The 24,581-nt window shown below is 38.7% G+C and overlaps 1 protein-coding gene across 1 annotated transcript in view; it reads left to right on the forward strand.

The window, feature by feature from the left end:
* The window catches only part of js (jiangshi), a 62,062-nt gene extending 38,241 nt beyond the window's left edge, over positions 1 to 23,821 (forward strand). The window contains exons 4-6 of the mRNA XM_028184579.2: positions 16,204 to 16,354; positions 19,387 to 19,508; positions 20,875 to 23,821. Of these exons, the coding sequence (XP_028040380.2) occupies positions 16,204 to 16,354; positions 19,387 to 19,508; positions 20,875 to 21,981 (1,380 nt within the window). The 3' untranslated portion in view covers positions 21,982 to 23,821. The remainder of the gene's footprint in view (positions 1 to 16,203; positions 16,355 to 19,386; positions 19,509 to 20,874) is intronic.
* The last annotated feature ends 760 nt before the right edge of the window (positions 23,822 to 24,581 follow it).

Below are 24,581 nucleotides of genomic sequence, written 5' to 3' on the forward strand. Positions count from 1 at the left end.
CTTGTGTCAAGTGGTTACCGGTGCCCATAGATATCTACAACGTAAATGCCGCCACCCACCTTGAGACATGAGTTCTAAGGTCTCACTTTTATCAGTAGATCGGCTGTTCCGCCTTTCAAATCGAAACGCATTACTGCTTTACGGCAGAAATAGGCAGAGTGGTGGTATCTACCCGTACGGAATGACAAGACGTCCTACCGTCAGTAACTACGCAAATTATAATTTTGCGGGTTTGCCTTTTATTGCACGATGTTATTCCTTTACCGTGGAAGGCAAACGCGAAAATTTGTTAAGTACGTGTTTCATTAGAAAAATTGGTACCTGCCGGTGGGATTCGAACACCGATGCATCGCTACATACGAATGCACCGGACGGGCGACTTAAGTTTTAATTTACCTACGATAGAATAAGCCGTCAAAGACACCTTCAATGATATAGGCCAGGGCTATCTGCGACTGAATCGCGCAGAATCTCAGAATAATGCGAGATAACATTGTCGATAACGTTTAGTGTTCGGCCGGGTTTAGCAACGGTAGCCGTGTGAACGTCATTGTATCGTTACAACAACCCGTGATCTTGGAGATACTCGTGCAGGCGTAATACGCTTTAGTGTTTTGTTTAAAATAAATGTATTGCATATTTGAGTGAGCGAACTCACAGCCTGTGGACATCACAACATGAATTACCTTAATTTAAGCGCAAATGTCATTTTTTGTTTAACTGTCCCACATTTTTGTCACGAGCACATGGCTACTTAGCGGCAGACTCCTAGGCAGGATGGTGGTATCTACCCGTGCGGGCAAACAATACGATTCACGTAAAGGATTTGGTTTTATATTACACGAAGGATTTCGAAGGGTTCTAATGCCCCTATACTATTTTCCATTTTAAATGGTCTACATGGTCCTTTATTTCTTAAGAAATTGAGTCCGCGGTCTACACGATGGGAAATGCTTCTGTATTTTGTTAATGCTTTCGTAAGGCAGAACTGATCGTTCCGTGTTTTATTAAATTGTTTACGCTAATTTTTGTTTGCTGTAAAAATTGTTGAGTTTGGTTACAGCACTTTTAGCTCTGAGGCAATGCTAGTTAAGCGGCCCTCAAACTTTTTATTCAGCAAAGATTACATACTATTTTATTTGCCAATTCGCGACACCTTTGTATACTTACTTTTTTTTTATAGTTCAAGTAACAACCTACTGTTAGGTACATTTACTTTATTACAGTATTTGTTTAAAAAACGTAGTTCTACAGTTAACATTAAGTAAGGAGTTTTATATTCACTCATATGTACCCTACAGATGCATATCTTCCGGGCATCTTAAATACAAAATATGTTATCAGTAAATTCGGGACAAACTTGACAGAGGTTTTGCGATACACTAATGTGTCGCGATAAGGTGTTTGAGAGCCGCTGGACTAGTCGATAAATGGTTGTGAGGTGTTTCTGTATGTTTTGTGGATTTACGAACTCCGCGTGAGCAGTCAATTGTAGATCATTGCAATAAAATTTGGATGGCTGTCTGCGGCACCCCGTGTCTATGATTTTTAGATATACCGAATTATTTGTGATCTATTTGTTTCTTTGCGACAGGGTATTCAGATTGTCAAATTAAATCTTCCTACCATAATTGGTCCTAATGGAAGTAATAGCCATTTTATAGTTAATTTTTGTGCTACGAACTATCCTTCTTTGGAATGAACTAACTCTTCAAGGTGTTTCCCGAGCGCATGCGCATTATGACATGTTTTTCTTCAACCGAGTTTCGTGGAAAGTACTTAGCGGTAGAGAGCGGCTTGGTTATGATCCTAGTCTTGCTGATGTCCATAAGTAGCGGTATCTACTTACAATCTGATAGGCTTTAGGCTCGTCTGCCTATAATGGCAAAAAAAATCAATCACATTAACTGCCATAGTAAAAATGGATTGTTTATTTTATATTTTTGCCGTTTATTTGACGGCGGTCTGGTGTAGTGGTAAGTGACATGGTCACTACACAAGGTGGTCGCGAGTTCGAATCCCGCCAAGGGAAGATATTTTGTATGAATAATATAAAATGTCTTTTCCAGGGTTATGGATGTATATTAAATATATGTATGTGTATAATAAAAATCTTACATTTATTTCCGTTATCTGGTACCTGTAACACAAGTTCTTTACGAACTTACCACGGGACCAGTTAACGTGGCGTGGTTGTCAGTAAATATTTATTATATTTATTTATATTTATTTACCAGAAACAAATTATACTTGTATGATACTTTAAAAATCTAGTGGTCTTTATAAAGCTATAGAATAAGCTAGTCGTACTTAAAATATTATTTCTTCTTTTTTGTTCAGAGCGTGTATGTAGCTTTTATTTTTGAAATTGTAATTTGTTTAGAATGAGATTACATTAACTAGACTAATTTACTTACTACAGGAAGCATACAAGCCAAACTACCCACGAGTTCGTAAAACATATTTTTCACTATAGATTCGACTTTATGGTTATTAAGGTGATCCACGAACGATCGGTGTGCATGACAGCCCACTGAGTTTCTCGCCGGATCTTCTCAGTGGATCACGTTTCCGATCCGGTGGTAGATTCTGCGAAGTACGGCTCTTGCTTGCTTGCGGCGAGTGTTAGCAACACCTCCTGTTTGAGCCCCGAGAGCTCACCTACACGCTTGGGTAACGCTGATATGGTATCTCAAGGCTATTAGCATAGGTAGGGAAAAAAGTGCATGACATCTTAAAACACATGCAGTCTAAGCTTATGGACCGTCGCACCCCGCTATATAAAGAGGAACGCATCATTACTCCTTATCACACTTTTTTTCATATCCCTTGTAGTCAGACGAGCACACGGCCCACCTGATGGTGAGTGGTTACCGTCACCCACGGACTTCAGCAATGCCAGGGGTAGAGCCAAGCCGCTGCCTACTGCTTAATACTCTCCACAAGCCTCGTTTGAAGAAGGACATGTCATAGCGCTCGGGAAACACCGTGGAGGGGAGCTCATTCTATAGCCGGATGGTACGTGGCAAAAAAGGCCTCTGGAAACGCACTATGGATAACCGCAGTGGCTCCAGGTAGTATGGATGAACTCTACTCCGATGGCGGGCGGTGTGATGGTAAAAACGAGATGACGGCATGAGATGAACGAAATAGGCAGGCCTGTGAAAAAAGCACGTACAAAACCATACCTTGTACGGAATGATCTAAAATTTAAAATATAATTCGAGAACACGATGAGCCAGTTCTCTCGCCTTGACCTTTACTGGCTTACATAACGGTGCCGCGGCGCCACGCTCATGAGCGAGAGCGATTCTTGTATACAGCTGTTTTTGGGTTCACATTTAAAAGATAAATCTATATAGTAATACGTAAAGCAAAAACTGTGTACCCCTTTTAACGAAAATTGCGCGGACGGAGGAGTATCAAATTTCCTACACTTATAGAGAAGGAGTGCAGAATGGTAATTTTTCTTTAAAATTATGCAAAAAAAAAAACATGAAATCCATAAAAAAAACATTACACACTCTATCATTTGACACACATACTCACCCATATATAATATTTTATTATTGTTAAAGTCTGTGGTCTACTTGTGAATAGATTAATACTCTTTTTCTTGAATATTATTTATCTATAGTGTAGCTTTGGCGAAATCTGTGATTGTAGAAGGTTAAATAGTCTTTGACAATAGAACCATAATCATTTTTAATCTTCTAATTTAAATTAATTATGGTCGAATTTCGACCACTGGACGACCACTAGTTCAAATTAATACGTATGTTTCAAAGGATTTTCTATACATAATATACATGATAAAATCAATGGATCTCGGTTATACTTAAATGGAAGGTACACCGGAACGTTTTGTTATTTTCGGACCTCTTAAAAAATCCGCTCCGCTCATTAATGAACCAGCAGCTCAGGTTTCATACTTGCGTTTTCATTGAGACCGTGCAAAGACGCGTTCAACTTTCTTTTAATATTTACTGTTATGGCTCTATAAATCGAATTTAATTTAATTCTCAAGTTAGACCTTTTTGGCCCTGCTGAAATTCGTAGTATATAGCGCGGTGTGATGTCCTCTAATATGATTTTCGAAAAGTCTTCCAGGCTGAGACCCGCGAGCGCGCCTACACATTTTTTTTATTGCCCTAGTAGGCAGACGAGCATGCGGCCCACCTGAAGGTGAGTGGTTACCGTCGCCCATGGACTTCAGCAATGCCAGGGGCAGAGCCAAGCCGCTGCCTACCGAAACCGGCGAAGCTAGTACACCTTTCGAGGCTAGTTGCAGCAGGTAGGAAAAAATATAGATCTGCAGAATAGAGATCGCAGCGCATAAAATAAAACTTCCACTGTTCCAAAATCTTCTGTTATAATAATAATTAAATATTAATTAATACTTTTATTACGGCTTGCTCATTTTTTAACCGTCTTCGCCATCTTCCTTTCTCTGTTATTCTGTTTGTCATTATCTTCCCTTTCTTACCGCTTTCTGTCACTCACATCTTAACGCTCCGTTTTACACTGTTTTCATACGTTCCGTATCGGTCACTGCGGACTGTTGGTCGAGCACTGTTTCTAGCCATAAAGTTGTTATTTTGTCATCGGTCCTTGACGCGTGTGTAAATTTTCAAAACAACACAACGTCTTTGAGTATGCGAAAATGACGTTCAAAGATTCTATAGCACGCAAACATACGTAAAAGCATGCTTAAAAGGTATTTAGTTCTATCTTTATGTGTACATCTCGGTGTAAATGATCCTATAACAATCGTTTTTAATTGGCCTATGTAGAACCGTTTTCGACCCCGTCTCAGGTCAAGGCAAAGTGTTGTCACCTCAGAATTGTATTGAGAATGTCTTACAGAGACACTTAATTAGTGTTACACGGTTTTAAAAAGCTTTTAGCCAAACAGATTTTCGTGAAGAGTTCGCCGCATAAGACGCTCCTAATACATGTGTATCCTTGGTCCTATTAATATTGTTTGTTACATGTTAAACTAGGCCACGTTCCACTGTGACATCTCTCTGAATGTGTAAAAAATATATCCGTTTGTTAATTTTAATGGTGCCATCTGTCGGACGTTGATGGTACTATGTATTGATGTACTACACTTTCATTGACACACTCATTACGGATCCTCCCAATCCATTAACGGTGCGACGAAGGGCTCGACGAGTGAATTAGCCCATAGACACAGCCCATTGAGTTTCTCGCCGGATATTCTCAGTGGGTCGCGTTTCCAACCTGGTGGTAGATTCTGCGAAGAACTGCTCTTGCTAGGGCCGGGGCTAGCAACACTCCCGGTTTGAGCCCCGTGAGCTCACCTACACGTCAAGGAGAAGCTGAAATAGCCTCTCAAGGCTATCAGCATAGGTAGGAAAAAAAAGAAGTGTCAAGATTAGAAGTAAAAAGAGTCTTGATAGAGTTTAAGACGCGCGAGTAAATCCATATCAAACAAACAAACAAACACGCGCATTCACACTCATTTTCATATACGAAATTTACTTTGATATACAGTTACATTACGGTTAGAAAATAAAACATATTTTACGAAATCTGATATTATTTTAGGTTATTCTATGCTTTATTAATGGTTATGTTAGTTAAGTAACGCTTAGAAGATGTGTTCATGTGTTCATACATGCCAACATCACAGAATGTAGAATACCCGGGGTATGTAGATTCGTGCGACCATGTCCAGAGGTTCAAATCACGTAGACTTTTACTGAAGGTAAATACGTAACAATACAAAACACGTGCTCACGAACGATCTCCACGATAAGAAATTAAAATCGAGTAACAAAATTAAGTCGGAAATATTTATGAATTTTTGTAATTGAACTTATTTTGAGTCCGCAAAGGTATGTACTGTTGTCCTACCAATTTCTGTCGCAAAGCATGCGCTCTGGTTTGAAGGGTTGGACATACGTTGTACTAGAAAGTTGAGGTTTAAACCTTTTGTTCTGAAGTTGGGATGTCTATGGGTTTTGGTTAACAAATTAAAATAATATAATATAATAATAAATTGTAGGCAGATGCTTGCCTCTGCCCCTGGTATTCCTGAAGTCCATGGGCGACCGTAACCACTCACCACCAGGCGGGTTGTATGCTCGTCTGCCCACTAGGACACTAAGTTTCTTTTTTTTTAATTAAGCCGTATTCATAAATGATCTTTAATACTAAGTGGAAATACTGTGCACTTTAGATGTCTAGTTTAGTTTGTAAATAATAAGTTCAAGGCAAGACCGCATTCGCTAGTTAACCTCACACATAGTTAGGAGTGCTTCTTGATTATCGTCAAAAGGGCGATGTGATTATCATCCATCTAGGCATTTAAATAGGTTTGTTGGAGTTTGCTGATAAATGCTAGAGTTAGATTAGAGGAAGACGTAGATCTAAGAAGAAATGGACGGATTGCGTAAAAGACGATATGTGTAAGAGGGGAGTGAGCAAAGAAACGGTATATGATAGAGGAGTATGGAAGGAGAAAACATGTTACGCTGATCTCAGGTGACTGGGAGAAGGGCAGGATAATTACGTTGATAGATGTTACAGTGTGTGGTGTCCTAGAATAGGACCTTCTCCTCGTGGGGAATTGGGTAGTAGCATTCTCTGATTATCATACCAGTGCACTCATACTACGATAATTAATGAGGTTTCAATGCACACAAACATAGATATGACCTAAGCTCACCAAGACGGAGAGAGACAATTCGTCGCAAGTTGTTTGATCGCAGTAAGAATCGAACTGATAGCCTAGCAGTCATAGGCGCTAGTCACTCCATGCCATTGAACCTGTGCTTGAACATTCATGGTATAACCAATCATTAGAATAATGAGACGACAAAAAGGCGTATACTTACTGTGCATAAGTCGTAGATTTTACATGCTAGATAACGTAGCCTTTACTTCCAAAAGCAGTCATTTTTTAATCAAGCAATCGCCAATTATAGTCATAAAAACTTGAAAATAATTTCAGATTAAACAGATATTGATTCACCACTAAAGGTCAATGGTCTTAATAAATGCAATTTATAGGCTGAAGTCACGTCTTTCATTATCCGATATCGGCAAGCCTAAAAGGGTCTTTATCTGCTGGAATGAACTCTTCTCCACGGTGTTTCTCGAGCGCTATGATGTGTCCTTCTTCAAACGGGGCTTGCGCAGAGTACTTAGTTGTAGGCAGCGACTTGGCTAGGCCCCTGGGATTGCTGAGGTTTTTTTTTGCTTAGATGGGTGGACGAGCTCACAGCCCACCTGGTATTAAGTGGTTACTGGAGCCCATAGACATCTACGACGTAAACGCGCCGCCCACCCTGAGATATAAGTTGTAAGGTCTCAAGTATAGTTACAACGGCTGCCCTACCCTTCAAATCGAAACGCATTACTGCTTCATGGCAGAAATAGGCAGGGTGGTGGTACCTACCCGTGCGGACTCACAAGAGGACCTACCACTATAAAAAAACCACTCACGGTACGGTAACCACTCATCATCAGATGGGCCATATGATCGTCTGCCTACAAGGCAATTAAAAAAAATTGGTGTCTTCGTAGCGCCTAGCGTTTAAAACCTAGTATTACAGAAATCATAATACTTCGCTTATCATTGGCTCTATATGGGTTCAATAATGGATGGGTGAACGATCTCAAGAGCCACCAGGTGTTGAGTGCTTACCAGAGTCCAAAGACATGAACAAAGTAAATCCCGCCACTGACCTTGAAAAATGAGTTCCAAGTCTCCGTTTTTACAGTACAACGGCTGCCCTACCCTTCAAACCGAAACGCATTACTGCTTCACGGCAGATATAGGCAAAGTGGTGGTACTTATCCGCGCGGGCTCACGTGAAGTCCTACTACCAGTATAAAACAACTCCTGAAAGCTAATATGGCGGATTTTGTTGTAATTGTTCGGTAATTTTTAATCTAAAATTACATTTTCTTCTTAACACGTTCGCGGCAGCAACGTCTTACAACGTCGTGTTTTTAAAATTATGAAATGGCGCAACGTCATATTATGACGACTTCTAGATTATCATATTTATTTTGTCCGAAAGTCTTTGGACGCCTATTTTATGAGCAAATTCCTATGGCGCATCTACTTAGCGCCGCAACACATTCGATTTTCATAGACTTCATCGCCGCGTTCCCTAAAAAAAATCATAATACGTACATATTACGGCAGGACCTTTTTAGACGTTGCTAAACTTTGTATGGGAAAATGGTGCACTACAGTAACAATATTCAGAAATGAGGTTATTCACGCGAAGGTGTTAAATAATGCTAACAAACATATTTGGTAGTTGTTCTATGAATATTTACTGGTGCTAATTGTGAGCAGGCGGGGATAAATACCACTAGCCTGATTCCGGTTCCGGATGCCAAAGCCGGACTATCTACCAGAGGTAATACAAGAATGAACTGAAATGTATTATTTAATATTCAGTGAATATCTACCACTTTTCTATCTGTTTTGACTGTAAACTAATTATACATTTCCGTTTGAAGAACGAAATAGCCGCTCGTCTATTCCAATTGAGAATTTGACCTTAAATATCATGTTAAGTATCGCTCGTGTTACATTATTTATTGGTCACACCTAATGTGAACGGACTTCATCTATATAAAACGTATATATACTATATAGGTATAAAAAAAATAACAAGGCCATTGAAATCCTTGATGCGTCTCATAAATTTTTATGAACCAAAAAAATTAGTTCAAAAATAGATAACGACAAGGAAACATAACACAAAACGTAACGTTACGAATTACAAACTAATTTTGTTATATTATTATTTGAAAACATCAACGATTTCCGCCTTCGATGAATACAAATTGCGATCAACAATGCAAGCTCGGGCTCATTCGATGTCTTGTGACTTAACGAATTCGTGTCTAATTTCAATTCGATCGTAAATTATGATCTAATTATTTAAAACCGATGCTCTTTTTAATACATATTTTTAACGCAGATCGCATTTGTGTGATACATTTTATTGGATGTCGAACGGCTGGACCGATTTGGCTAATTTTGGTCTTGAATTATTTGTGGAAGTCCAGAGAAGGATTAAAAGGTGGATAAATATGAAAATGCTCGGAATTAAACAAAAATAACAATTTTGTTTTCCCTTTGATGTGTTCCCCGTCGGACGAATTCCTTTTGTTTGCTTTAAGTTTATTTTATACAAAAGTTTAGGTCTTTTATTTATCGATTGAGGCACTACGAAGTCTGCCGAGTCAGCTAGTCGTGTAATAAAAATCAAACCCGCAAAATTATAATTTGCATATTTACTGGTGGTAGGACGGCTTGTGAGTCCGCACGGGTAAGTACCACCACCTTACCTATTTCTACCGTGAAGCAGTGATGTAACTATACTGGGACCTTAGAACTCGTATCTCAAGGTGGGTGGCGGCATTTACATTATAGACGTCTATGGGCTTCGGTAACCACTTAGCAACAGGTGGGCTGTGAGATCGTCCACCCATCTAAGCAATAAAAATAAAAGAAAAAATCTATTTGGGTTCACCACATGTGCCGGCCTTACCATAATTATGTAACTGAATTTTTATTTTTGGGTTTTTTACTACTTAATTCTAATACCGTAGAAGCTATTAGTGGATGGAGGTGCGACAATTAATTATTCAGAAAATAATCAAGTAAGTTTAAAACTATATTTGGTGCAGTTGTTCTGATATCGGGTATTTCGATCGCTACTATGCTGCGGTGAATCGGGTTCCGGTTCGATTCCTAGTCGGGGTCAAGTTTTTTGTTGAGGTTAGAAAGTCTTAATTTGGGAATGGTGAATTTTGCCTCAACCGGGTCGGGTGTCCTCGGAGTAGTGCGGCCAGTCTGGTTGTAGTGTTGGCTACGGGAAACCCCTACTCTGACCAGGTTCTGACTCCTTTCGGAGATCGGATGTCGGTTAGAGGGTGCAAGGGGGTATGCTGAATTTGATATATTTCTAAAACCAACCTATGTTGTTCTACATTGAATACGGACAATGGGACATCATCAGAATGAGGAAGTAAGATGGGACCTTGACCTGACATTCGTGCTCGTGTCTGGAGCATCGTGTCTGAACTGATAACGTCAATAGTTCCGTGATGGTTTGTTGATGTTATAGACGACAAAAACAGTAGGGATGCTTCATTTATGTACCTAACCTTTAATACGTTCAGCTAATACCTTAAAATACGTTTCTCGCACGAGGGTCATCGCATTTAACTTTTGCTATTTATGACACCTTCCAGCTGTTTTTTAATTAATGTACGTCATCAATCGCAGGGACACAGTCATGGACTGCCTGCTTCTTGTAAACAACACACCCGGTGAGCTATCAGAAAATTAAAAAGCTTTAAACTAGCGACAGGTTCCAAGTTATTTAGGTTCTGGTGAGCAATGTAGTCAAACGTTATGACAGAAGACTCAATCCTGCTGTTCTATACTCATAGATCATCTCGTTATCTCACACCACAAATTGTGTGAATGATAACGCGAAGTTATCTTGATGCGGAAGATGTTTGCTTTGTAATAGACTGGTGACGGAGCGTCTTGTGAGTCTGCGCGGGTAGGTACCACCACCCTGCCTATTTCTGTTGTGAAGCAGCTGTGCATTTCGCCATAAAGGGCCGTTGTACTGTAAAACTGAGACTTAGAACTCATGTCTCAATATATGCGGTGGGATTTACGTTGTTGGTGTCTATGAATTCCGGTAGCCACTTAACATCGACTGAGCCGTGAGCTCGTCTACCTATTTTAAGCAATAAAAAAGCTACACTAAATTTAGATTAACACTAAAATGTTAAAAACCTACAGAAAAAAAGAGGTAAACCACAGAAACACAGTTTAATGTGAACCAGACCGCGAAATCATATTTTTTTAATCGTGACTCCCCAAATAACGTGTTTTTACGAGTCGTGAGTAAAAAAACATGTGTATTTTATTTAGATTTTTATTTAATATGTGCATAATGACTACCTGTTTAACTGACTGATAGTGATGCAAGATGCGTCGCGTCTCGAATTGCTTTATCGATTTAAAATATTATTCGATAAAAAATACCTATTACTACATCTAGAGGGGTGGATTAACTCGCTAAGATTTCACCTTGTATTACTGGACTCGTTCTTCAGAATCTGACACATGTTCGCTTAGTGGCTGAAATAGGCAAGGTGTTAGTATCTGCGTGTCATAAGTAATTACAGAGAATTCGCTAACACTAGCCTTAGTAAGGGTAGTGCTTCGCAAAATCTACCACCGGATCGGAACCGCGACCCACTGAAAATATCCGGCAAGAAAACCAGTGGGCTGTGTCTGTGGGTTAATTCGCTCGCCGCACTCTTCGTCGTAATCGACGAGTTTGACGGTGACCGGTGCTTGAGGGATCTAAAAGCACCGAGACTGAATCCGGGGGATCCGCATTGCTCCGTCGTAGTCGGATAAGTAATTAGCGGCGGCCACGATAAGAGGGTTTTCGCGTCGCGCCGCATTGTCGAAGTAGGATTCTGACGCTTTTCATTAATCGTGAAAGAATGTACGTATTTACTTGAAAGTTTTTTTTACTTTATAAGAGACATACCTAGACCCCGGCATAGTCACGATATTAAATATACTTATATTCATTTAAAATACAAACGCTTGAATTGTTTGAATAAATTAACTTTGTTTGACTTTGTTTGACATACGTTGGTAAACAAGAAACTAGTTCAAACACAACTGTCATCCATATCAATAAAATTAGCACGCTGCAATGAATGAGCAATGAACTCTCGTGACCCTAGATTACGAAATTAAAAACATAGTGTTATGTATCCAGTTTTGAGCTTGCTAAGTTTAATTGCTTATTAATGACGAAAGTCAAATCTGAGCAACGATTTTTAATTTTTCGCGTCCTTTATTTATTTAATTGAAATATAAAGGATTCAACAATCCAAACATGACGATTGCATGAAATGAATCTATGTGACTATACTTAGCTCTTTCAATTTGTAAGCATTGTATTTTTAAAAATTTATGAACATCACTACATTCGACCTTAAATTTTAATGTATCTAACATGTACATTATAATGCTATGATTCATGGAAGTCAACGTAGGTGCTTATAAAATGTATTGTGCAATCAACTTTATTGTTATGGTTTCGGGGGTAAGGTCGGAGGACCTTATCCATTTAGATCTCGAGTTTCTAATTAGTTTGACAAATGTGAATGATTTCTGAAATTTCAACTAGACAAAATCAATGCACATTTTCTAATCTGTCCACAGGTTGTATGCAAAACCATTGAAGTTTTTTAATTGATTTATTGCATAGTTAAGTGGTTAAGTGGTTACCGGAGTCCATAGACATCGATAATGTAAATGCCCCAACCTTGACATATGAGTTCTAAGGTCTCAGTATAGTTACAACGGCTGCTCCACTCTTCAAACCGAAACGCATTACTGCTTCACGGCAGAAATAGGCAGGATGGTGGTACCTACCCGTGCGGACTCGCATGAGGCCCTACCACCAGTAATTACGCAAATTATAATCTATAATTTTTATTAATGCATTTGGAAGTCAATCGTGAACATATGTTAAGTACGTAGTTATTCCATTAGAAAAATTGGTACCCGCCGGCGGAATTTGAACACCGATTCTCAGCATGAATGCACTGGACGTCTTATCCTTTAGGCCACGACGACTTGTAAAAGTGAAGTCAGAAGCGTATCTAACCATAATTAAATGACAACGTAATACTAACACAGAAAGCTGAGGTTTATACCGTCAATAATGGCAGCACGACTGCGCAACCATTGCTTGTCAAAATGACGCGCTGTTACATCAAATGTCAGATATAATTGCAACTTGTCATTGTAAATCGTTTGGACTGAGTTTGAGTTAATGTAAATATAATTTGACGTGTAGGCTAATTTTAATGCAATTATAGATATTCCTAATTTTGTAATGCTGAGATAATTTTAGATAAAAAAATAAGTTACAGGTTTTTCGTGATAATGGGGTTACTCTTACTTTGCCTGTTTTCTTAAAATTACACCCATAAAATATAAAATCCTTATGTAACTAAAAAAATGATTTTGAGTGAGCTGAGCGGGCGACGCGCTCTCTGCATGGTAATCGAGTATTTTGTGTATTTTTCTCTTGCCTAACGTTGCTAGCCTATGGGGCTAATTCAAGTACACACGGACGGATAGGTCACGGGATAGGTCACGGGGCTTTATTTGGGAGAAGTTTCTAACACCAGCTCTCGGAACAGCAATGCTGTGCGGAATCTGCCACCGGGTCGGAATTGCGACCAGCTGAGTAATTTGAGAACGGTGACCGGTTCTTGGAGAGCCTTAAAGAACCTGTGTATGAACTGAGAGGATCCGATTAGATTTTCTTAGGACGATAGCGGCTTTGCGGTGCCTCGTCGACTGTGTTGGTTATATAATTAGAGGCCGCCATGGTAAGGGGATAATCGTGTCGTGCCGGTTTTTAGATTGGAGTTTTCTGACGCTGTCATTAGATATACACGTATCAATCTCCTCGTGAAGATCTACATTCCTCAAACAGCACGGTGCTCCGATGGCTATCGCGCAAAAACGGGATTGGGTGATCTGGAGAGAGTTAATGTATGTACGGGCCGCGTGAGCGAACACCATATCCGTATAAATTACATCGCTTGCAGAACATGGGATAGAGGCGATTGATACGCAGCGAAATCGCAAATTGAATTAATGAGTAGATGCCTTTGTACTATTATGACCTTTAGCTACTTTGCGCACCATCAGAGTGTCGAAGCGTGAAACACCAAATCCTGTAATATGTATTAGGGTGTACCAGGAGGTTGGCCGATCGTTTAGTTTACTGGCGGTCTGTTGACGGTATACACTCGGTTCTCAAGAGCTGAATGAATCATTTGCCTGCCGTGGTGAGCGACGATCGACTTTGCCAGTGCACTGTCATGTAGAAACTGTAGATCTCACGACCCTGTGAGAGCATGGAGCCGGAGACTGGAATAAGATCGCATCCGAATCCAATCGATTCTGATTGTTTTTAGGCAATGAACTGGACCTTTTAGATACTGTAGATATGGAAGCGTAACATATGACCAGAAAATGCGTATTCACACTTCTCGTTCTGATCGTGAATTTCAGAAAAGCTGATTTTCTATCTATCTCTATCTCTTCTACGAATGCACTATACCTATAGGTATGTAAGCCACTTAAGTTGAATGCCTTTTCTAAGGCAACTGATGGAGCGAATCGATTAAAAATTAAATCGATTTGAGTAAAATTTATGTTTTTTTTTTTTTTTTTTTTTTTTTTTTTTTTTTTTTTTTTTTTTTTTTTTTTTTTTTTTTTTTTTTTTTTTTTTTTTTTTTTTTTTTTTTTTTTTTTATTGCCCTTGTAGGCAGACGAGCATACGGCCCACCTGATGGTGAGTGGTTACCGTTGCCCATGGACTTCAGCAATGCCAGGGGCAGAACCAAGCCGCTGCCTACCGAATGACCTGACCTATGTCAATTTAAACATCATCATACTTGTTGAATGTTGTCAACGCTGACAACTACCTCCGGTTCGAGCCAGCTATGAGATAAATCGGTAAAATAAACTCGGCGATCTTGTGCTTTTCATTATAACATAAAACACTACATACAATATGACTGCCAATAGTAATAATAACAGGACATGTCCAAGCCTCATTTCCATATTGTGCTATCTGTTTGGTAATAATTAATTGGAAGCATTACAGCGTTTCATAATAGGTTTTTTAATCCTGAATGTATTTAAGTTTTAATCTTTTCGGTATACCACGTTTTAAAGACAAAGTATAGTTTTAATGTTTTAAAGAAAAAGTTTGCGGTAGGCAGCGGCTTGGGTCTGCCCCTGGCGTTGTTGAAGTCCATGGGCGACGTAACCACTCACCATCACGTGGGCCGTATGCTCGTTTGCCTACAAAGACAATAAAAAGAAGAAAAAAAACAGTCTCCTAAAAGATTTACTTTTTGCATTCTAGCCACATTAAAAATAAGCGGCCTTGCGTTCAGTATGGTCCAGCGACCTTTGACAAGTCCATCTTGTGTAACGAAAACATGCACGATAATTACTATTAATTATATTATGAACGTCAGTAGCACATCACTTTTGTTACAACAGTGTTAATTTTATGTTAGTTAGTACGTACTTGCTAGAATCGTTTCCTATCAAAACAGGCTATTCAAAATGTGACGAGATTTCTGCAAGAGTTGTTTTAAGAACTTGTAATTTATTTACAGTTTGTAATGATCGATATTCGACCTTAGCTTTAAGAGTCAGTTTATATAGTAAATATTTTTGTTCCGTTAATGAAATTAAAAAAAAAACGTCTTCATTAAAATTTGTTTTATTAGTACTTTAGTCTTAGATACTAGATTAAATCGGTTGACAAAGAAGAAGATGATACTTGAGCGTTTTCTGTTTTAGAATAGAAGAAACTACTATCGAAACACCTGTTAGAGTTGGATTCCTAGAATAACGGAGGAGAAACTATTACTGGTGGTAGGACCACTTGTGAGTCCGCGCGGATAGGTACCATCGCCCTGCCTATTTCTGGCGTGAAGCAGTAATGCGTTTCGGTTTGAAGGGTGGGGCAGCCGTCGTAACTATACTGAGACTTTAGAACTTGTATCTCAAGGTGGGTGGCGTGTCTACGCTGTAGATGTCTATGGGCTCCAGTAACCACTTAACACCAGGTGGGCTGTGAGCTCGTCCACCCATCTAAGCAATAAATAAAAAAAATAAAAAAAAAGCAGAAGATCCACTAAGTCCTGATCCGCAAATCCATTGATATCATAATTATTCCGCGGCGTTAATTATTATGGTGATGGTTTTTTTACCCAAGATTATTAAACACAATAACACTTTATTGTAAATTAGCCGTACTCGCTCGCTTCGCTGGGCATTTAAAATTAACATTATTATTTATTGTCATTATGATTAGGGAGTCCAACACTCATATAAATATTAGCCTATCCATTAAGTACATATATTTTCTACATGGATACCAAGTTCTAAGTCAATCGGGTGTATGGTTCAGTAGTTATAACGGAACATCCGTAAAAACCACTGTAGATTTATATATTAGTATATATTGTGTTTGTCGCATTAAGCATTACAAAATTTAAATGTCAAAGAATCTTTTACACGATCCGTTTGTAAAATTTCCTCATGTATTCCAGGTTTACCACATGTGTGACGGCCTGGGTCGGCGCTTCAGCTACTCCTGTCCAAAGACCACCCTATTTCAGCAGAGAATGCTGGTTTGCGACCACTGGTACATGGTCAACTGCTCCATGGCTGAAAGGGACTATGACGCTAATCTGTTGATTGGTAAGTAAAATCAGATAATTATTCTTGCTGTGGACACACAGGTGTGTCTATTATGTAAACTGTATAGATGCAACGGATAGTCTGTGGCGGGTGCTATCATCGAACACAAGACATTTGTGACAGGTGCTTTAATTTCGCTAACGACATTGTCAATTGAAGCTTGCATATATACAAGTCCCGAACAACATTTCGTCGTGGCCTAAAGGATAAGACGTCCGGTGTATTTGTATGTAGCGATGCATCGGTGTTCGAATACCGCCGGCAGGTTCCAATTTTTTCAATGATATACGTACCTAACAAATGTTCGCGGTTGACTCTCACGGTGAAGGAATAACATCGTGTAATAAAAATCAAAGCCGCAAAATTATAATTTGCGTAATTACTGCTGGTAGGACAACTTGTGAGTCAGCAAGGGTAGTTACCACCACCCTGCCTATTTCTGCAGTAAAGCAGTAATGCGTTTCGGTTTGAACAGCGAGGCAACCGTTGTACTGTTAAAAGTGAGATCTTAGAACTCATGTCTCAAGGTGGGAGATGGCATTTACGTTGTAGACGTCTAAGTTATTAAGCTTGCACATATAAAAATCCCGAACAACATTAAAATTTGTGACGTCGGTCTGTCGAGAATATTCCCTCGCCCGGTGAAAGATCTTGGGTTTGTCGTAACCTTCAAAAGTCAAAATGGGGCTTGTGGCGCCATTACGGTTTTCCGCATTGTCCCGTGCCTTACTCGTAGGGCAATTCTAGCACCGGGACTTAAAAAGCGCATCAGCCTAACAGACTTTAGATCAAACACGAATCGACGAGCTGTTTAAGTGAAATAAATAGCTTCCGCTTAAAACACAACGAAACTGCGACTGTAAAATAACGATTACAACGCTTTTTTGTACGTTCTCAACAATTTGTTACATCAATAATTATCTAGAAACGCACAGCCTCCTCGAACCAGGAAACGTTGTACAAATAAAACAAATTAAACGCATGCACAATGCGTTGTTAATTACCGGTAGTATATTAGGAAGTGAAGATGGGTCTGACCCTGTTACGATGAACCACAATATTATGAAGCGTTGTGAATTAGCAACAAAAAAGAATTTAAAAAATGGTGCGCGTGCAGCTTAGTGATGTTGAAGTTAACTTCACTTCTTTCACGGTGTGTAGTATTTTGGTTTTCTTCATTTTTCACCCTTACATCAAATTTCTAATGGAAGATGGAATGCTGTGTAAAAGAGAAACGACTTAGCTCGCTTTGTCCTTTCGGTCACCATCCTCGTCGAATCCACCGCTAATTACTTATCCGACTGCGAAAGAGCAACGCGAATCCCCGGATTCACTTTCGGTGCTTTTCGATCCCTCAAGCACCGGTCACAGTCGAACTCGTCGATTACGACGAAGAATGCGGCGACTGAATTAACCCATAGACACAGCCCACTGAGTTTCTCGCCGGATCTTCTCACTGGGTCGCGTTTTCGATCCGGTGGTAGATTCTGTGAAGCACTGCTCTTGCTAGGACCAGTGTTAGCAACACTCCCGGTTTGAGCCCCATGAGCTCACCTACACGTCAAGGAGAAGCTGAAATAGCCTCTCAAGGCTATCAGCATAGGTAGGGAAAAAGAAAAGCTTTGTCCTTTCCCTCTCTCCATGATCGAGTGGTTCGCTGTCTATTTTCTCACTCTCGCTATTCCTAAATTGTATCTTTCCTCTCGACCCGCAACGAATCTGTCGCAAATTAAATATCTTCTCAATGCGCCTAAAGAAGTTTCACTTCCAAAAGTCGTTATAAATTATCTTTGAAGCATTCAGTCAGTATTTAGCAATTTTTAATTACTAATATTTTAAATCATAAGTTATTTCGTCTTATTCTCCAACATCGTTATCGCAACACCTCTCTGCCTGTTTTCGATGGCTAAGCACTTATGGGTTCTGATTTGAAGGAGGGTACAGTCGGTACACAATACAATAACCATGAAAACACGATCTTCATTCTTGGTCAAACTTTTTGTTGCCCGGGTATTATCCGAAATGAAAAACAACGATGCTGTCGACATAATATGTTACGAATTAGTTAAGGAAACAGTGAAGCTGGAAACCTGTACATCTTACACGAAAAAATAATCGTTAAATGGAACTAATCAGGCTCTTAAATGCATTGAAACATTAGAATGGTCTTAAATTTTTTGTTTTGAGCGAAAATTACATTTTGTGGGAATCATTTTGAAGTGATAAACATTTTTAGCATCATTGTCATTTGAAATTGGATGGAACAGGAAAGACACATGAAAAGCGACACTAAAAATAAGACTAACAAACGTATCTATAGGATTTAGCTTGCGAGATAATCTATTTGAAAGAATTGAAAAATCTATTTGAAAGAATTGAAGACCGATTTGAAAAATTCTTTTTCCATTAGAAGCCGACATTGTCCCTGATGAACATAGAAAATTTTTTTTTTTTTTTTTTTTTTTTTTTTTTTTTTTTTTTTTTTTTTTTTTTTTTTTTTTTTTTTTTTTTTTTCTTTTTTTTTTTTTGTTTCATGTGTTTTTTAATGTTTCCGAAGCGAAGCGAGGGCGGGTCGCTAATCATTTATATAATACTGCACATATCTTTCATTTTTGAAGGCACATTAAAGAGGTTCAATCAGCTTTTAGAATTATTTTAGTTATTGTATTAAATTAAATTAAATCTAAAGAAAACAGTAACAATGTGTCTAGTCTACAAGTAAGTGTACCTACTACTTACTGTTAGTTATATGGTGAGGCTGTGCAATTTCCCTTTGCTAGTTTGAAACGTATTTAACTTAGTTACTGAAAGAAATGGAGTGGTGATATTTTAGATCGCATTTAGGTACCAAACAGTAATTTAGGAACCCCTTAGTTGGTCATTATTTAGTACAGGCTCATAAATGAAATGTTTGTCGTTTATATTATGAGACTGATGGATATAACCAAAATTTTTGTTGTTGTTGTTTCTGTCAACCAATTAAATTAAAAATTTCGCTCATAAATTTTAAGGTGCTATAAATTTTTTTCTAGGCCAACGCGACAAACCGTTTGTCTCAGACGAGGAGATGAGCCAACGTACTCCCAGACCCGATATACTCTCCGTACCACTCACCAGTAAATATTACGATGGATTAAAAGAAGCAGAATCAAAGGTATCAGTATGAAAGTAACTATAATATAATTTATACTTAATGTTATTATAATAATACCTAATCAATTTATAAAAAATTATCGAAAGGTTGAAAAGCTGTAGACGAAAATATTTGCACTAAAAACACACACACATATCGCAATCTATACTATTTAAAGTAATATTATACAGCTGAAGAGTTTATTTGTTTGGTTAAACGCGCTAATCTCAGGAACTACGGATCCGATTTGAAAAATTATTTCGGTGTTAGATAGCCCATTTAATGAGTAAGGCTATAGGCTATATAACATCACGGTAAGACTAATTCAATGGGAGCACTAATAAACAATGTTTCAAAATCTGTTTTTTTTTTCACTTTTGAGAGCTTCCGCTGCCTGCGCTGCGGAAACGGTTAGCTTCGCTAAATTAATATTTGACAGAATTGTTCCCCTTTAAAAGTTCTAACAAAAAAGTGGTAGCATGTTATAAAGTCTATATTAAGGTTGGTTCACTATAACGTTTTTTAGGCTAACCAAATTTGTTCTAAAATAAAGCATTATTTGTGAAGTTGTTTTTGTAAAGATGATATTAATTCATATCCAAATAAATACGTTATTCATTACAAGTATTTAATTTAAAAGAAATTCTTGATATCATTTCATTTCAATAAGTATCCTAAAACATATCGCAGTTTTAAAATAACATCGCATTTACTGGTGGTAGGACCTCTTGTGAGTCCGCACGGGTAGGTACCACTGCCCCGCCTATTTCTGCCGTGAAGCAGTAATGCGTTTCGGTTTGAAGGGTGGGGCAGCCGTTGTAATTATACTGAGACCTTAGAACTTATATCTCAAGGTGGGTGGCGCATTTACGTTGTAGATTTCTATGGGCTCCAGTAACCACTTAATATCAGGTGGGCTGTGAGCTCATCCACCCATCTAAGCAATTAATAAAAAAAAACCATATTAATGATCAAGCGCGTAATAATGATGTACCTACAAGGCGTCAGCCGGCCGGTGCGCGACGCCACAGAATAACAAGAAACACTCAAATCAAGATAGGCTTTGAAAATTGTAGATTTTTCTCGATTTCTCCAGGATCCCATCATCAAACGAACAAAACCAACGAAAAAACAATTATCAGAATTGGTTTAAGCTTTCTCGAGTAATCGGTGAACATACATGACTAAAAAAAATTGTGGTCAAATTGATAATCCCTTCTTTTGAAGTCGTTTAAAAGGCGTGATTTTGGTACCTTAAATGGGTCCTTAACATTCTATTATTCAAAAAAATATTTTCACCTTCTAAGTATTATAAATTCGCGAAAAAGTCGCGGGCAAAACCCTAGTATTAATATATTTTACAATGAAAACTATTCTGGTATTGCAGTTCCTATTGCACCCTGACAACGACATTGTTGGCGTTGCGGACACCATATCGGGCGACGAAGACAACATCCTAGACAGCGCGAAGCAGAACTACAGACCACCTACGTCCTGGTCGACCCGAAAACGAAGACCCAATGTCCAGATCAACAACATTGACAGTCTCGCTGGTGCCGCTTCACAAGAACCGGGTCCAACTATTCGACCACAACCAGAAAGTAGAGACACTTCGCTAAAAAATAAAGGAAATCAACCAGAACGTGAATTAATGCCTCCACTGCTGCCTTCTACTACTGAAGCCGAAGACGATGCGACTACAACTCAAAGCTCCGTTTACCAATTCATAAAGCGCTTCGACCCTAATTCCCCTGATTCCATCAAAACAGCAATCACTCAGTCCGAGATTATTGATCTGAACAAACACTTACCTGAGGGCCAAGTGAGTTCGGAAGGCCAGGTCAGTTCCGAAGACGAACGTACGCCAAAAAAGAACAAAAGCTTCGGTAACAAGCTGAACGATTTCAAAACAGATAATGACAAAAAGTTTAGGGAAGGAACTAGGTTTGACAGTGTCAATACGAAGCCTAATCCAACAGAGAATAACACCGATGGAGATTCTGGAGTCAAGAGCAATATTCCTAAGCCGGAACAAGTGTTGCTTCCACCGAAAAAGGATTACTCTCAATCTCCACTGGACTCGACTACAATGGGACCGCCGATTTACTATGAATGGAAATGGGCAGTTCCCGCATTCGGTTTACTTCCTCCAAAGGAAGGTAATATCACGAATTCGACAGCGCTACCTACTAAATCTCCCAAAACCGGTAAAAGTCCTTTCAGTACTGCAAGGAGGACTACCATCAAAGATGAGGATGCCACCCCTAAGCCTAGAAATGTGGAGTACAACATCAGTTCCTATTATGTTCCTGATTATGTATTCCCGTTGGATGGTCCTCACCCAGGGTATGAGTCTGATGATGCGCAGACCTCGTTCCAGGTGCAAGTGTCCAGACCAGGAAGGTCAAGCTACGGTGAGAACCCAAAATGTCCACAATGCCATCCTGCCTATCTTAAGCCAGGGTCGTGTGAGCCATGTATTGTCAAACGGTAACCATAACAATATTTTATTAGTTTAAAATAAATTTAAGTATGTTTTAAGGTAATTTTATAATAATATTAAATAATATACAATAACAAATATGTATTCAAAATGATAAAGACAATTGATAAAATAAGATTTCTGTCATCAATGGATTTTTTTGTTACAAATTTAAAATTAATGGAATGACCTAAAGTATAAAGCCTTGTTCGGACTAGGCGAGTATTTTAATCGAGTACCGAGTAATTTAGTGGCTAAACTACTCGCTACTGCACAGAAATCGTTCGCATTACGGTCGAGTAGAGTACACAAGTGAGTAGTGTTTAGCAAGATGAACAGGCCGCAACCCAATAGAGTGAATAAACTGATTAAGCTAATCGTAATGGCTATTTTATAAGAGGTGGACGAGGAAATTTCTGTGATTAAGAAAAATAAGTTATGGGTACGAAAATGGATCGATAGAAGAGATAAACTAGGAGCTACTAAATGTCTTCTGAAGGAATTAGCATTAGAAGCGATCCTAAAGAATACTTCCGATAGTTTGAGAATGTCCGTAAGTTGTGTGAATTTTCTGTTAACGAAAATACACTCTCAAATTCAGCGCAATGATACCCATTTGAGAAGTGCCACTAATGAACTCGACTAATCAACAGGTTCGGACTTGTTTAGTCAGTGAGCCAGTAAGCAAGGACGCGTGGTGGGAGGCGCTACTCGCCCGAAAAAATAGAACAAAATGGATTGACTTGACTAAATTATTTACTAGCCTACTCGACTAAATTTTTGGTGTTCAGACACATTTATCTACTAAATTACTCGGTATTCGACTAAAATACTCTTCTAGTCCGAACAAGGCTTAAGAGAGCATTTTTTGTTTAGTTTGTCGTTTTGGACAAACCTACAGCCAGATCTTGTTTGATAAACAATCTTCTCTTCGTTGTTCAAACCTACATTGCTTGCAATGTTTTAAAACTGAGACCTTAAACAACAGCGAAATAAAACTGTTCAGTAAAATGATGTAATTATAGAAACCTGAAAAAAAAATACTTTAAAAGGCATTTCCAGGTTTTTTTTTCACATTTCCACTTTTAAATTTTCCACACTTATAAACTTTTGTAAAACATCTTAAAAACAATTACTGTAAGAAGTAAGAAATAAATAAAAAAGCGAATTGCAAAGAGCGAGTTAATTTTTTTTTTAAATAACTTTCAAAGCAAATGATTTGCAGACATACATTTCTTATTATAAAATGTAATACTTAGACACTATAAAACCAATACCTTTTATAGCGTTGCCATCGTGATACGGAACACCGCCGTTTTTTTAAAGTAAACGATTAATATAGCCATAGATATTTCATTTAATATAAAATATGAAGTAGGTACTTAGAGTATAAGCAGATATAATAAATATAAAAGAAACTTAGTCTCACAACAGTCAACTTTAGGTATTTTAGAACCCATACATTGAAATTGATACAATATGATTCTATAAAAGTTAAATGTGATTAATATATTCGAAATTGATCCAAAATATCAGACACGTTACGATGCAGAGTGAATAATACGAATACCGGACAAATATCACATATCTCTCTCTAGCTTTCATTGGAAGTAGAAGAAAATACTACACGCGTGGATACATGATACGCAAACATTGGGTTTCATGTCTCAAAAATCAATTTATCAGACATTCTGAGGTGTTCCTTTGTTCAATGCAGTCTAACTTTTAATTTTGCGTGATAATTTACGAAATAGACTTATTTAGAAGCTAATTTGTCGATAATAATAATTTAATATTTTATATGTTATTATTATAATTATATTTTTATACGAATAAAATGTTAACTTTAGAAGTTTTTTTTTCTTATTAATTTTAATTTACTCCAAGTTTAGATTTCCGCGGTTCCACGCTTGATCGCGGGTCGTCCCTCATGTGTAGTTAGCTTTTCTTTGGAAATGTCACAAATTTTTTAATTTTTTTATTGCTTAGAAGGGTCGACGAGCTCACAGCCCACCTGGTGTTAAGTGATTACTGGAGCCCATAGACATCTACGACGTAAATGCGCCACCCACCTTGAGATATATGTTCTAAGGTCTTAGTATAGTTACAACGGCTGCCCCACCCTTTAAACCAAAACGCACAACTGCTTCACGGCAGAAATAGGCAGGGTGGTGGTACCTACCCGCGCGGACTCACAAAAGGTCCTACCACCAGACGATCATTTGCTGGCCCATCATGGCCGATTGTGAAGAGGAGCCATTAGAAGTTGCCAGTTCTGTCATAATATGCCCTAAAGGATAAAATAACACATTTTTATTATTTCTTTTATTATTTCGGGGGTCGATTGCTTCCCGCTTCCGTAGGTTTTACCCGCGATTCCCTACAAGTGACCCCTGGGTGGTGCAAAACGGGAGCCGAATACATAATCGGTGGTAGGACTTGTCCGACTGGCTGGCGACCACCCTCCAACTAGAGTCCGCCGCCAAATAGCCTAGCTGTGTTCCGGCGTGTGGGTTGGAGAGCCAGTGTTATTCCTTCCCTTTCCTCTTCCTGGTTCGGGGTGAATCTTGGCGATACCTGGAACATGCGGAGCAGACGTGCGTGTGAGCTCG

This window comes from Bombyx mandarina, chromosome 23 (genome assembly GCF_030267445.1).
Source record: "Bombyx mandarina strain Sakado chromosome 23, ASM3026744v2".
NCBI lineage: Eukaryota > Metazoa > Arthropoda > Insecta > Lepidoptera > Bombycidae > Bombyx > Bombyx mandarina.